Source organism: Parasteatoda tepidariorum, chromosome 4 (genome assembly GCF_043381705.1).
Source record: "Parasteatoda tepidariorum isolate YZ-2023 chromosome 4, CAS_Ptep_4.0, whole genome shotgun sequence".
Taxonomy (NCBI): Eukaryota; Metazoa; Arthropoda; class Arachnida; order Araneae; family Theridiidae; genus Parasteatoda; species Parasteatoda tepidariorum.
Genome location: NC_092207.1, coordinates 8,618,483 through 8,634,112, shown reverse-complemented (window position 1 = coordinate 8,634,112; position 15,630 = coordinate 8,618,483). Strand labels below are relative to the sequence as shown.

The following is a 15,630-nucleotide window of genomic DNA, read 5'->3' as shown; positions in this document are numbered from 1 at the left end:
TAAAAAAAGAAAGTCTCGGACTTCAGAAACCTAAACGTCACCTATTTTACCTTCATGCATTAAATTTCAGACAAATGAACAAAATTTTACATCTTCATCTTATCTTTTTCTTTGGTCCACACAGATTTTTAAGGTATGTTATGTGTGAATGGCATCACATACTTAAAATTCTGCTCCGATTTTCTAGCATTGCTGTACTGTGTATTGTACATTGCTCTACACTTTACTGTATTTTTTATCAGCTCAGTTTTTTATGAAAAAATAAGTCTTTATTTTATTGAAAATATAACTTGTGCTTAAATAACAATACATGCTTAAATAACAATACGTTTAGAACCAATATTTATAATTTACAGAATATAACAGATACACATTGTAATGGCTATATTATAAAATTCCAAAATTAATCCAAAATAATTTCCCTATCTGATTATTTCATACATATTTTGGTTAAATTGCTTTTTGTTTCAAGTCTTTTATCAGTGTTTTTGTTACCCTTAATAATTTCAAGTATACAGAACTCAGGGGATAGAGCGTTTGCCTCCCAATGAGGTGAGCCAGGTTCATATTCATATCCCAGCGGTGACTGGTTGATGCGAATTCTGCGCCCGGCTCGCACCGATCACAGTGCTGCATAAAACATCCTCAATGATAGACGTATCATAGGATAAAATTCCTTTGGCGGAGCTAGCTGTAGGAGGTTTTCATGGTTTTCCTCACTATGCTCAAATTCGGGTTATTTCCCTCAAAAGAAAGTACTCCGCAAAGGCTAGTTTGCTTCAATGCTTGATCAAAGAATTCGCTTGTCTTCTAGGTTGGGTTTAAAATTACAAGGCTACGGTGTTGAACATTGTAGGTCGCAAACTCAAAGTGGTTTGGCTGTTCAACACCGTTTATGAAATAAAACGTATACAAATGGAAAAAATATTAGCCCACAAAGAAATGCCTAATAATCTAATGAACTTAGTTAATTAGTCTAATGCAATTAACATTTTTTTCTAACCCAAAATTTTCATTTCCTTTTTTTTCCAGACTGTTAGACTAGTGATTGACAATTGCCAAAAAGCCAAAATCGAAGACTCTGATCCACCCAAAATTAACCGATCCAGATGTGAGACGAAGAGCAACATTCCACCTTTCAATGAGTTTCTGAACGTGAACACTCCCTTGCAGCTAGGAGGTGTTCATCACCAGTACTTGACGGATTATCGGTGGCAACACCAGCACACAAGAGAGGGCTTTGAAGGCTGCATTAAGAATGTCATCCACAACAGCGAAGTATGATTTTTTTTTCTTCCTCTAATATTTTTTTCTGTAACCCATCCACCAATCGCGTATCCGTTTCCTGTTTATTGTTGTTTTTAATGACACCTGTACAATTCAAGTTCGCCAGCCATTAGCTTTTTGCGAATTTAGTCAGGAAGGTGCGCCTTTCGTTTGACAAGAGAGCACCGCAAGGGTGAAAGCTCGTCTTAGCTCAGAACCCTATGGGTAGATGGCAGCACTACTCATTCGTGAGGCTTCTTCCTCACTGTAGACATAGATTTGAAGGGTAAGGAATATTTCTAAGATTCTTGTGACCACAGAATTTTCAATTCCACACAGATTGTACGAATACGCGTGTCACTTGACTTAGCAAAGTCAAAGATCGAACCCCAGCCCCTCCAGACCAGAGCCCATTTCTCAAACCACTGGACTACCCCCTTTTTATTGTTTTATTTATTGACTTAATAAAATGTATTTCTCGTCCTTTGCTGAAAATGCCAAGCATTGTGTTCTACAAGTTACGGCCATTTGTCATGAACGATTTAATAACTCTTTAGTGAGCTTTTTATTCTGGACACAACTCGAAATGCGTTATGTAATAACGCAACAAGCATTTATGTGTGAGTCTAAGAAATGGACACAACTCAACTCGAAATGCATGTTAAAGAAATGGACATCTCACAATGCGTGTTTAGGAAAATTGGACACAAATGCTTGTTTGAAAAAAAAAACGAAATCGATATAAAATTATATTATGTATTAAATACTTAAAGAAAATGGGCAAAACATTTGATTCCGTTTTTCTGTTATGAAATATTTTTATTTTTATTTAATCCAAATAAATTAGTTATGCAATATCTCCCATTTGCCTAAATCACTTTTAGTACATTTTTTAATTAGTCTTTTATTTAAAAAAATTGAAAGAAAAATAAACGATGTTAAAAGTTGACAGTTCTTTCTACATTATCACGAGTCTTATAAAGTTATAATAGTGTTATTAAATTGACGCTTTTTAAATTTATATTTAAAAAATCGCTTGTTAAGTATTCTGAATACGAAGAGATCTCTGAAAAGTTACATCTGTATTATTGACAGTTACCCCCGATCTCTAAGTGACCGCTTAATGATTATGCTTAGTGATTAAAAAAAAAAACGTAAGCACGAAATTTGAGTTGAACATTAAAATTACTTTTTTTTTAATCCATTTTCTTACAAACTCACGCTTTGAGCACTATAATAAATAGCTAAAAAGCTCAACTCCTTTGTGAGAAAAATGGATCGTACCATGTGATTTTTATGGCAAATAAGAATACGCCGACAACAATAGAAAACAGTCTTGTGTCTTTTTTACGTTTTTATATTATAAACTAATTCTAAGACAAATGTCTTAGAATTAGGTGTCTCTTCTAGCAGAGATTCATTTTTATAAAATGTTTTTTATTGAAATAATTAATTTGCATGCGTCTCGTGTGGGACATCTTAAACTTACAGTAGATACTCTGCACGTGACGCATGAAAATAACTTAATCATAATTTAATCGAAAAAAAAATTTAGTATCCAAATAAATCTAGTATATAGTAAAAAGTCAAGAAGTATCCAAGCATGAAATATCCGTACTAAAACAGAATGCATAAAAAATTTTGTTAATATTTTTTTTAAAAAAATAGTTAAATGGGCTAACAAACTTTAAGGGATACAATAAAATTTATTTCTTATTGTTTTAGAACACTCTAGAGGTATAATATCATTCATATATCTTTCAAACTTTTTATTTTAAATTTTGAATAAAAGTACTTTTAAACATTGTTTGAGTTTTAAAAGAAAATCACTTTACTTACATATATATTCAGTCATATTAAAAAAAAATGTATCCATTATTTACTGATTCCTTCAATAAAACCAAAATTCTGTCACAAATTGAATGAAATATAACCAAAAATAGAGTTTGATGTTTCCGTAAAAGAATTCTCCTGATAACTTAAAAGTACTTTTCGTTCTCGTCGAAGAAAATTTAGGCTGATGAAAAGCTAATTTAAATGCAAATGAAGATTATGAAAGCAGCTATTGTTTTACTCATTCTATACGAATATTTCGTAGGCTTATTAAGTTTCATTATTTTTACCCTCTTAACTTATTCAAATATGTTTTTTTCATGTCAGCGGCCCTACCAACAGAAACTGACAGTAGGATTTTTTTCTCCTCCTCTCTGCAGAATAATACCTTTGTTAGAAGTTGCACTTCATTAAATTTTTACGGTGCAAAGAAAATACGCAGGAAACGAAGCCTTTCGGCTCACTAAACCTCTCATGCCTTATATTTTCCGATTGAAAAGTTAATTAATGATTCTATCAATTTCTAGAATATTTTATCTTAGCGAAGATGCCCTGATTACGTATGACAATCAAATGACGAAGAAAAAAAATATCGAAAGAAATTCTGTACTGTAACATTTTAAAGCGTATTTACAAATTGTTCTAAAATGAAATGAATCCAGCGATCTTTTGAAACAATTCCGTTAATTTGCTAATTAAAAAGAGTGAAAAATTCGTTTAAACATGGGACTATACTTTTCCTATAGCTGTTAATATTCTGAAATAGAGTAATCATCGTCCTTAATGTTTTGAATACGTTAGTTAAAATATCAAAAGAAGTAATATTTCAAATAATTGCTAAGTTGTAAATTACCGAGACTTATCAAATCTTTACTCTGGATCTTTAAACCTTTATTTGAAAGATTATACCTTTATCATTATATAAAACTGAAAGCACATTAAAGATTTATTAAAATTAGGACGAGGAACAAAAATGTTATCAAAACCTAACGAATCATTATTGAGGAAGGCTGCGTTATTTAAATTTTCCTATGAAATACGAAATTGAAAATAAACTTATATGTATAACTAGATCATTGCTGTCTGTGCCTTGAATTCCTTCAAATAAAGGTTTAAAGAATCAAAATTAAGGCTTAATAAGTCTTGGTAATGGCATTTACGACTTTCAAATTTTTTAAAATATTGAAATTTCTCTTTTTTTTACATTTTTATTAACGTTTGAAAAGAATTTATGAAAAAAATTCATTGTTAACTTGTTTAATTCGCATTTTTTTACTATCTAAGATTGACCCATCCGTGTTTTCAAATATTAATTTCCTATGACGATCTTTTGTTTCTTTTGTTAGCGTATTTATTTACTAAACATATGAAATATTTCATTAAAAAAATCATTCTTTAGCTTTTTTCGCGGGTTTTCTTTTTTTATACAGCTATTTATTTTTATGTAATTATTTTTAAGATTGTTTGCTTTTAATTCTAAAATCATATTGTTGAATTACAACATATTTTTTGAAAAACTGTATGCTTATATTTCGATTTCCTATTTTCCAACGTTTTGTAGTTATTAAAGTGCATTGTGAGGATTTTTTTTTAAATTTAAAAGTTTAAGTTAAAATTTTATACTTGTAATTCTTGAAGAAAAATATTTTATTTTCAAAACTACAATTGAAATTTATTTTCCATTTTTTTCCACCTAATAAGTACTATTAAATATTTTGGTTTTAGTTAATAATTAATCGTAGTTAATAATTGATTGGGTAAAATTATTAATGGACTACTCGATAGTGAGTCAACAGCATGCAGCAAAAAAGTGAAGTTGTCCACCTCTCTAAGTTCATCTTAATGATTAAGTACAAAGATGAAAAAGACAATTATTAAACTCCCCAATGACTGACCAAGGTTCGAATCCCAGCATCAATGGATGACTGATACAAATTCTGTACACACATTAAATATCCTCAGCGGTAGAATGATCATTGGCTATAATACCCTTGCTGACGGCATGACCGTGAGAGATTTTCCTCTCCGTTATTTCCATTAAATGACACTATAGTGCAGGGATGGCGAACCAATGGCACGCGTGCCATTTATGGCACGAGACACAATATTTTGGGCACGCCACCGATCACAATTGTTATTACAGGTTTATGAATTATTATTACACAAATGTTATTACACTATGAAGCATATGTAACAATTAAATTAAAATTCACAATAACAAACAAAATAATAAGCAATTATTAATAAAAAAATTGACAATTAATGCTAAAAAACAATTAATAACCATAAAAACAAGCTAAAAATAAATAACTAGCAAAAAAAAAAAATAACAGTCCTGCTTAAACTAACATCTTACAACTTAATATAAGTTATTGTCATCTAATCTGCAGCAACAGAAGTTACACTGATGTTACTTTAAGTTGTTTTAATTTAAGACATGGCAAAATGTTTTTTTTTTCAATGTAAATAAAGAGTTTTGAGTTGATAGTATTTAGTATTATTATTTTCTCAATAATCACGAAGTCAAAATTATTTGAAGGCACCTCTATGACCTCAGTAAACAATTTTTTAGAAAAATTGGCGCTTTGGTGTATAAAGGTTCGCCACCCCTGCTACAGTGTCTAGATTGTCTCAATGTTAGATCCAGGAACTCTCTTGTCTTCTGAGTTAGGTTCAAAATTAAGGCTAGTAACTTTGATAATTTTAGACTCAAAATTGGGTCTGCTGTTCAACGCCAGTTTAGAAATAAAATAAAATTCTCTCTTTATAAGTCCACTTGTCTAAATGAACCTGTTTCGATTTCTTTCTCGTTCCAGATGTATGATCTTGGAAATCCGGGCAGCAGCTCAGCCAGCAGTCCGGGATGCAAACCAGCAGACGATGCGTGCCAAAGTAACAGCATTACTCGGCAATGTGAGCACGGTACCTGCGTTGGTACCTACAATTCTGCCAAATGCACTTGTTATCCTGGCTACTTCGGTAGTCGGTGTGATAAAGGTGAGTATCCTTGGAAGTTTGTTCTAAGCCTTTTAAGTTAGGCCTAGAACTAAGCCTCTTTTTATCCTCTAGGTCCCGGATGGCAACTTCTGGCACGGAGTAATTTTGCTGGAATGTTGAGAACACTGAGATAAAATATATTTTTGAAATTATTCGTAAGCCTTAACTTTGCAGGAGTTCATACAAATTGTTATTCATTTTTTTAAATAAATAATTTCTAGTTTGTTAAAATCGTATGTTTTTTTTCTTTTTTTGCTTTCAAGCAATGGAATAAAAAACAGTGGTTGATCGTTGGTAAACAAACTTGCAATATACTTTTTTTACAAACATTCTTATATAAGTCTCACGGAAAAACATGCCGAAATGTAATTTAAACATATGAAAGTTAGCATAATTAAACGTACGAAATGTAATTTTTAATTTTGACCAAGCGTTAAGCGCGGTATAGTCTCTTTTAGCACTTGCGGGGAAAAATTTAAAACTATGCAAAAAAAATTTAAAAACTTCTCATGTACAATATTTAAAAATAACTAAAACAAATAATCAAGTTTAATCAATTGTTTATATTTTTTTTTATTTATTAATTTATCGCGATCATGAGTTTATTTTCTTCTTAGCTAATTAAAATATCATTTTCTGCCAATTTCGCATCTGAGAAAATAGAAAATAACAAACAATGAAAATAATAATTAGTTATTAATTATTATAAAAATCTAGTCATAATTTGATTTTTTTTTATTTTCAATTATATTTTGTTTGTAAAAAATATCTATACGTCCAATCTTTTCCGCAAAATATCTCATTTAAAATTATAGTTTTACTTGGTACGAAAGCCGTGACTTTTCTCGGTGAAAAAACAAATCTTAAAAACCAGACTGGACGCTTTTACCTCAACTACCATGTTACTATTTTCTAATTTTTTATCACTTAATTTTCAGAAACGATTTCAAAGATGTTCCAGCAGAATAGTTATATTAAATACGCTCTGTCTTTCGAGCCGGATCCTTACAAGACAGACATCCAACTGCAGTTCCGGACGAGGCAGAAACACGGAGAGCTGTTTCGAGCCACCAGCAAACATGGGCGAGAGTACTGCATACTTGAAGTACGTCCACTAATCTTTATTCATATAATGAAAGTGCACTATACTCCCGATATCTTCAAGTTGAAGACACGCTAAAAAAAAATTTAGAGATAGCGAGTTTTCGAGATAACAAGATCAGAACTAAATATGTTCTAAAAAGTAGAAAAATATATTCTTAAAATATTACTCAAAAAAGTAGAGTCATAAAACATAAGAATAACAACTTATAGTCTACTATCATTACATACTTATTTATAAGTCTAAATGCGACGATGATAATTTTATTTTTGAAAGTAAGATAAAAATAATTATGCATTAATTAGAAAAGAATTGGTTTACAATAAATGTACATTGTGATTTTTCCAAAAAAATTCAATTTCTTTTTCGAAAAAATCTTGATATAACAGGGTTTTGAGACGGAACTCTTCGACATAGAAATTCAAATTAACATTAGGTGGATATATAATATGGGGAAAAATATTTTTTTGACATAACAAGGTTTTCAAGGTAAAAAACTATCCGACAGCCATTAACTCTGAAACCACCGTAAGCATGAGTTCAGAATATTTAAGAATAGTAGGCAGCAGAAATATTAAAATAATCTCCATTTCTGAGATAGACAGGAAACTCATTCAAATTCTCTATTACGCGCAGTACTACTCCCTCAAGCACCATATTGCTCGAAAAAATTTGCTTGAAAAAGGCAAGCTCCGTCACCAACGTTATGACAGTATGCGGGACCATACCACCGTTTATGTTTAAAATTTCTAAATTACTTCGTAACTAAGTTTTTTTTATTTCTATGAAAATACAAAATTGGGTATAATATGAAAAAAGCACAACTACTTCCACTTACTAGGAATAACATTTACCTTTTAGTTTAATTAATAAACTCAGTTTTAAATATGTTTACTAAATTCATAAACTTCGGTAAAACAACAATATAAATTATTTCCAAAGGAACTAGNGGATTTATATATTTTATATTAACTTGTAAATAACTGTGTATATTAAATGTTGTGATGTCTCCAATTTACTTCGTTTTTATTTATCCAAAATCGCACATAGTAGGAAGATAAAAAACCTTCCCTTACAAATCTCCATTTCTGAGATAAGATTTTAAAAAAATTCCTTCATATTCTCCATTCCGCGCAGTACTACTTTCTCACTCACCATATTGCTAGAAAAATTAGCTTGAAAAAAGCAAGCTCCGTCACCAATAGTTGTTATGACCATACGCTGCACCATTTATGTTTAAAACTTCTAAATTATTCCCTAACTAAGTTTTTATTTCTATGAAAATAGAAATTTATTCTAAATAAATTCATAACGTATAACTATTCAACTCTACTTAAATTATTACTTGAGACAACCTAACAAAATGAATACTAACTATAGATTGAAAAATATCAAAGTTTAAAGTATGTAGATTAAACCGTTAATTTTTTTGAAGTAGAGATGTCCAAGCCCGAGGCTGAACTACATCACTAAGTGGAATAAATCAATTGTCGTTTGCACCATTCCTTTTGGACGATTCATATTCTATTGAATATGAATAGAAGCATATTTCCATTGATTGCTAGCTGTAGCTCATTGATCATCGATGGATTTCCAGTGGACAAGTAGGGAAGGTGACGTCAGCTTAGACATCCTATACTTATTTTGTGGACAATATTACTAAACCAGGAATGAACTCACTATAAGAGTTGTAGTAAACATGTTGCCACACGTATAGTTCAAAGTGTAATTTAGGTTATTTTGTTGTCAACGTGTGGCTGAACTGTCTATTTTCTAACAAAAACAGTTCGCAATATTAAATGTATTTGGAAGTCATTTGTAATTAATTTAAATGATTTTTTCTCATTCAGATCAGAGATAAAAAGCTGCGCCTTCGCTTTAACCTCAACCACCTGAGATCATCGGATGAGCACGAGCTTTGGTTACCTAATGTGCAGGTGAGTGACGGCCAGTGGCATACGGTCCGAGTCCTACGACACGGCAGTACGGCCAGTATGTCCGTCGATGGCGGCGGTGGCCGCAGGTACAACGAGCTTCTGGAGTACGAAGGTCAACATCAGTTGATGATGATTGAGAAACAGAATGTCATCGCTGGCGGTGATGTACAGTACGTGGGGCCTGGAGTCACGGTCGTCGACAATGACTTCCAAGAAGGTCAGTACAATAACAAATAAGGCCATTTCATTTAATTCGGTTTCAAAAAGAATTAAATAATTCAGGACGCTTATTTGCAAAATCGAAGGACGTCGTTCACTTTTATTTGAGATCTTGTCATTTCTTCCGTAGGATCGGAAAGTGAAATGCTGTTTATGTCTATTTATATTGAGAGCAAAAACTGCTAGCATGCGCACTCTTTATTTGTGATAAATGTTCCTATAAACGACTTAAAATTACTATGAAATAAGATTTTAAGCTAAAAATTTATATCAGGCGCTTAACTCTTACAATAAAACTTTACATTTAATCCGGTAACTTGGAAAAAATCAGTTTATCAAATCTAGATCATTCTCAAAATACCATCTTGAACTTATGTAATTTACAATTAAGAGCTTTATAATAAAAAAAATGCAGATTAAAAAGTAAAAATTATCAATATGGCTGGAAATGATCATGTCAGCTAATCCCTAATAAGGTTAATATTGACAACCAAGGGGTTAAAATCATCTACAACTAGTTATTTTAAGAATAAAGCTTAAAGGTCGTTTACCCACTTTGACCAGCCAGCGAAAGGACAGTGGGTGCGTGGTATCGGACCTCGTTTAACTTTCTTACCGTAAATTATTTGAATTCGCGTGGAGGTCGTCGAGTTACCAAAGCGGAAGCCCTTCAGTAGGGAATCAAAGTTGTGATGGCATGTCTTCGGATCAACCTTGCGGATGCTTCCTAGACCGTCGTTAATAGCCCATTGTGCAACTCTAGTGCAACGTGAATAAAGTACTACAGGTTATTTGTAGCAAAATATGTATACATTCCAATCTTACTAGACAAGATGGTTTCTGATAATTTTATTCCATTCTTTACTTTTTGCCGAACAAAATTACGAGTGGTCATAGTTTAAAAACAGTTTTGCTTCTTCTCACATAAATATCAATTTGCTACATAATGAGAAATGTTAGCGCCAGATTTTACGTGAACTCCAAAACTGTATATTAAGAGAAGTCACTGCAGAAAACCGTAATTTTTTATTTTTTTAGAAGCATATTTCAACTTTAACTAATTGAATCCATTTTTCTAAATTTTGGTTGTATCTTCCAAAAATGAACAACAGGTTGTATGAATGACATCCGCCTGGATCAACGTTATCTCCCGATGGAGAATGGTTCAGAGAACGCAGCCGTCCTAGAGTGGAGGAACCTCATCAACAAGTGTCCATCCAACAACCCCTGTCAGGGCATCATCTGCCCTAAACCCTTCATATGCCTCGATCTATGGATGCTACACGAGTGCCGGTAAGCTTTCCACCATTGTTGTAAAGCTTTATTTGACTTCTACAACATGTTCAAAACGCAAAGCAACGTCCATTGCTCATAAGCACAAATACGGTAAAAAGGGACTTCTAAAATCTCTGAAAAGATAAGATATAAACTCTCAAAAAACCTCATACTTAAAATCTATGGTATTTTGCAATGCGCCAAATATGTCATACATTGCTTAATTTAGCCTGATTGATTTCAGTCAGTTTGCAATAAACGAAAAGTTGTGAGGGCTTATTGCAATTAGCCTTTTTAAAAGTTCTTTACAAGAACCTTAAGCATGATCAGTCTGATTAATTCTTCACGCGTTTCTTAATTATACTGATTGTAATAAATCTAAGAGAAATTTCAAGCACATTAGAAAATACTACAGATATTTTCCAATCACCCTTGCACGGTACAGAAAGCCAGATATTTTCATAAACCTACGACTCATATAAAATTACGTGTATTGAACGAGATTTAATTTAAACCCCGTTAATATTTAACCCTGCTTTAAGCTAACTTTTTATAGCTTTTGTGGTGACAAATGAATACGCGCGTACATGTAAATACATATTAACAAATCAATTGCTGGCAAATAATACGCTTTTTAGCTAGCTTGCGCACTTGAGAACTCTTCATTTACGCAGGCTTTCCTCTCTGTCATCTGAAAGGGACTATATGTAACCTTAGAATGTTCTTAGATTCATCCGTTCTTAAATTTTATTATAACTCAAGATAGTACAAGTACCGTTGACCAATGTCCTTTCTCGTTTCTAAACACAATTTTAATTTTCAGTTTTTGGCGGAGGCTTAATTTTAGCCATTCTTGGTTATCTAAATCCTTTAGTCTCTTGTGCTGTAGCATCATTAAGATAAGGTGAAAAACCAACGCTAATATTCTTGTACGAGATATGTTAGTACTTTAAATTGTGTGTTTGCAGATAGTAATTTTTTATTTTTATTTAATTGATTTAATTTTCCCTCAATCGAGAACTCACAAAATTCAATATATCTATTACATTAAAACTAATTTTGTGTGAAGTGTTTCTCTGTAACTGAGTATTTTTAATAATGTTGAAATGCTTTTCATGTACGCATGCTCATTGTCGTTTTTTGAATAATGTATGTTTGGTACTTTTTCTGTGTGCCGATGCTTCATCATGTTGCTTTTTTAACCGTCTTTCCACTCTAACCTAACATAACCTTTTTCCAAACCTGAATGTTCCCCTGCAGGTGCCCTGAAGGTTTCACCATTACTGAAGATGGTAAGAACTGCACTGACGCCAATGAGTGCTTAAGTGATCCTTGCCTAAACGGCGGCAGTTGTGTCAACTTACCTAACGGTGAGGGTTACTATTGCGTTTGCCCCGATGGTTTTGGAGGCCTTTACTGCGGTGCGAGGCACGAAGAAAAAGTCATGCGTCTTAGCATGGCTGCCCTGGCTGCCATACTAATCTGTCTGCTCAATATACTTAGTAAGTGTTGGTCTATAAGTGGACAACAAGAATTGATCCGATTGAATATCTCTGTTGTCTTAAGGTAATGCCCCGCTATAACGAACCCAGGATATATTTGAAAATCGGGTAGAGAGGAAGTTTTTAGTGATCCCATCTGAACTGCTGTTTAACTAATGTTATTTAATAAGCTTATAGCGACCAGCTGAGAAATTTGTAGTTCCTTTATAATGGACTCAAATTTTCTATTTGCAGGTATTTAAATAATTTTTACGAAATGATTAGGTCTATGTGATAAGTTTAAAGGTGTATAATTAGGACTTTTAATTAAAAACGAAACAATGCACATTATAAAGGGTGTTTAAAATGAGTTATTTTGCTGGATTGAATCACGCGAGTGATTTTAAAAATAGGCGCGTGGGAAAGTGAATTTACTTTACGGAAATTCAAACTTTGAACTGCAAATTTATTTAAAAAGACTGAAATAAAAACGATAACCATCGAAAAATTCCTTATAAGGAGAGGAGAATATTTTGAATGTTTATTTAACGTTTCGATTAAAATTTTCACCATAGACAGAAATTTGCTGTAAGCAAAAATATTTTTTCTAAGCTTTTGGATATAGTGACTTACTGCTGGGTCGTCAGCAGAATGTTCACTATAGCGGGGTGGTTCGACTGTATTGATTCGAAACAGTTAATTTGTGGAGATTTATTTCGGATCAGTTTTTGTTGCCACACATGCTTTTTATTTCGTTTTATTATTTTTGTCTCCCTCACTCGCGTGCAGCTGCCCAAGTGGCCTGACAAGGAATCCTTCGGACAGTAAGCAATGCATCGATAAAGATGAATGCGAAGACCATCCCTGTGTCCAAGACAGCAAGTGTCATAACTTGGTGAGTGGGCGTGGATTCTTCTGCGTCTGCCCCACCAAAGAACTCTGCTTCAACTGCAGTTGTGCCGAGAATATTCTTAAGAAGGAGACCGAACACGTGAACAGTGCTTCTGTACTGGTCTTGAGCTATGAAGCATTGGCTATTATGGTGGCTTCGGTTGCAACTCTCTTAAGTAAGAGATAATTAACAATTTTATGTGTGTTTCTTCTACGTGGTAAAAAAAAAGTGCTTGAAGGTGTTTATTTTCGTTTTTCGTTTATTAAAGCTCTTAAAGGTACTTTTTCAATAGGGTGTTTTTAAAAAGTGCTTAATTTTCCCTTTTCGAAAAGGAGATTATTTTTTTTTACAAAGTCGATTTTCGCCACGTATTATGCAAAAGCTCTTCACATTGCTCTTCACATTGTACTCTTCACATTGTTCTTTTCAATGTTTTCACAATTCATTCAACCACAATCCATTTAGGCCTACCGTCAGTCTATAGCGTATGAAAGCGCCAATCATTTTACATATTTGATGAAATTCTTGTCATGTGCAACTCTGCTGCATTTTGAAAGATATTCTCAATTTCAAGCAGCTTCTTTTTACACCCTTTGAAATCGAACCGAAAAATCTCTGGATCTTTTTATTGAGGTTAATATAATCAAAAAAAAAAGTTCTTTGTCAGAAACTAGTCATTTTATCATGATCATGTGAAGTCTTTGAAAATTAATTTTCCTTTTGTTAGTGTATATAGTGCTTAAAAATATTTTTTTGAGTGTTTAAAAGGTGCTTATTTTTTGTTGAAGGATTTGGCTACGCTCTCTGTTCTAAATGAAAGAGATCGGTAACAGTTTTAAAAATTTTATATTCGTCGTATTTCTAATATTGATTTCATCACACAGAAGATTTGTTTTAATACGGATTAGTATCAGAAAACTTTATAGCTATTCTTAAATATAGTTACAGTAAATTATTTATAATATTAGCACAAATTTTCCAAATGGAACATCTGTCTGTGGAACAAAATATTAGTTGCTAAAGAAATCTTATTCATTTTCTTAAAATATTATTTTAAAAAAATAATGCTATGGAAATGGTTAGGCAGTGTGCTAGCTATCTAAAAAAAAGTCCCAGATAAATAAGTTCTGTAATATAAATTCAGTAAGATTGTGACACATTTCTCATGTAAATTACAATACTTAATCAGCCTCCAACTGCTTATCATCACAGTACCAGTACTTTCCAAGATTGCATTTGCTTATAATTCTCTATGCTGCTTACGTTTCTATCATGTGAATGAGGCAGTACAAACTGGTGAAGATCATAAAAATAAGTTACGCACGTAATCATTTTTTTTTCTTTTCGAAACAAAATAAACTTTAAAATCAAAATCATATTTGAGATGAAACAATAATACTGATATCAATCCCCTTGATATGATGTAACTAAACATCCAATAATTCAAAAGACGAATTTGATACTGGTTGCGCTGAAATTCTCACATAAACTGCATCATTTAATGTCTCGATAAAAAAAAAAGATATCAATCGATTTGAATCGCATCAGTGAAATTCTTGCTCATTCCAAGAAAAACTATTTCTCATAATTTTCTATGATGCTTACGCTTCTATGAACTGGTTGAACGAAGCTTTTTCTAGCGAATTGCAGAATCTCCAACCGATAATAAAAATATATATGTCTGTAAATTAACTAAGCAAGAGTATGTTTGAGAAAAAAAGCTTCAGAGACTTTGCATGATACATACAGAAGGTATTTATAGAAACAGAATTATTCACTAATGGAAATATAGTTAGCAACATAAAATACAGCTAAGAATAAATAAATTGCTAACATACATACAGATGTACTGAAATTGTTCTGAGCATTACAGCGTATGTTATCATCTGGAATTCTTAGAGTAAGGAGGCCGATCTAAGAATGATTTTGCTCTGGAATCCTGAGTATTGTTTTTTACCCCTTTAACATTCTCCATAGAATGTTGAAGAGCACATTTTGAGAAATAACAGCCTGATTAAATATATTTTTATTAGACTTTATACGAAAGAGTATAGTTGATGCAGGACAATAACATATTTCTGATATTATTCAGATTCTGATACACTGGCCAAACTATTAGACACACCATAAGATTTTATGCAAAATCTTAATTATCAGTTGATACTATACAGCTTTATTGTTTTTATGTTGTGAACCAGTTTGTACTTGTTTACGTTCGTGTTTCAATGGGTTAAATTAGACGATATATAATATAAATTCGATGGTTGGACAAATTGGACGATATACTATATAACTATAGAACATCTATTATATCAAGTATTATATTAGCATATTATAATAAATAGACCAAATTTTTAGACGCGCTGTAGTTTTTTTGAAATAATTTCATGTTTTGCACGAGTTTATAGGCAATACTTTAATATTTAAGCATACATGTAATGAGGTTTTATTTAGGAGAATTTTTATATACTTCCTATTTATTTTTTACGTATTGCATTACATTGTTAACCCATTGATATACGAATGTAAACAAGTGCAAACCTGTTTCAGTCACGTATAAACAATAAAGCTGTAGGGGAGAGTGGGGTCAATTGTAACAGGGTACGATTGTAACAGAACTCACAAAAT

The 15,630-nt window shown here is 32.1% G+C and overlaps 1 protein-coding gene across 1 annotated transcript in view; it reads left to right on the top strand.

The window, feature by feature from the left end:
• LOC107454545 (neural cadherin) overlaps nt 1–15,630 on the top strand; it is a 500,390-nt gene that overhangs the window by 471,207 nt on the left and 13,553 nt on the right. Inside the window, exons 30-36 of the mRNA XM_071180540.1 lie at nt 1,033–1,278; nt 5,916–6,096; nt 7,035–7,201; nt 9,049–9,352; nt 10,467–10,647; nt 11,890–12,195; nt 12,900–13,177. Coding sequence (XP_071036641.1) covers nt 1,033–1,278; nt 5,916–6,096; nt 7,035–7,201; nt 9,049–9,352; nt 10,467–10,647; nt 11,890–12,195; nt 12,900–13,177 — 1,663 coding nt within the window. The remainder of the gene's footprint in view (nt 1–1,032; nt 1,279–5,915; nt 6,097–7,034; nt 7,202–9,048; nt 9,353–10,466; nt 10,648–11,889; nt 12,196–12,899; nt 13,178–15,630) is intronic.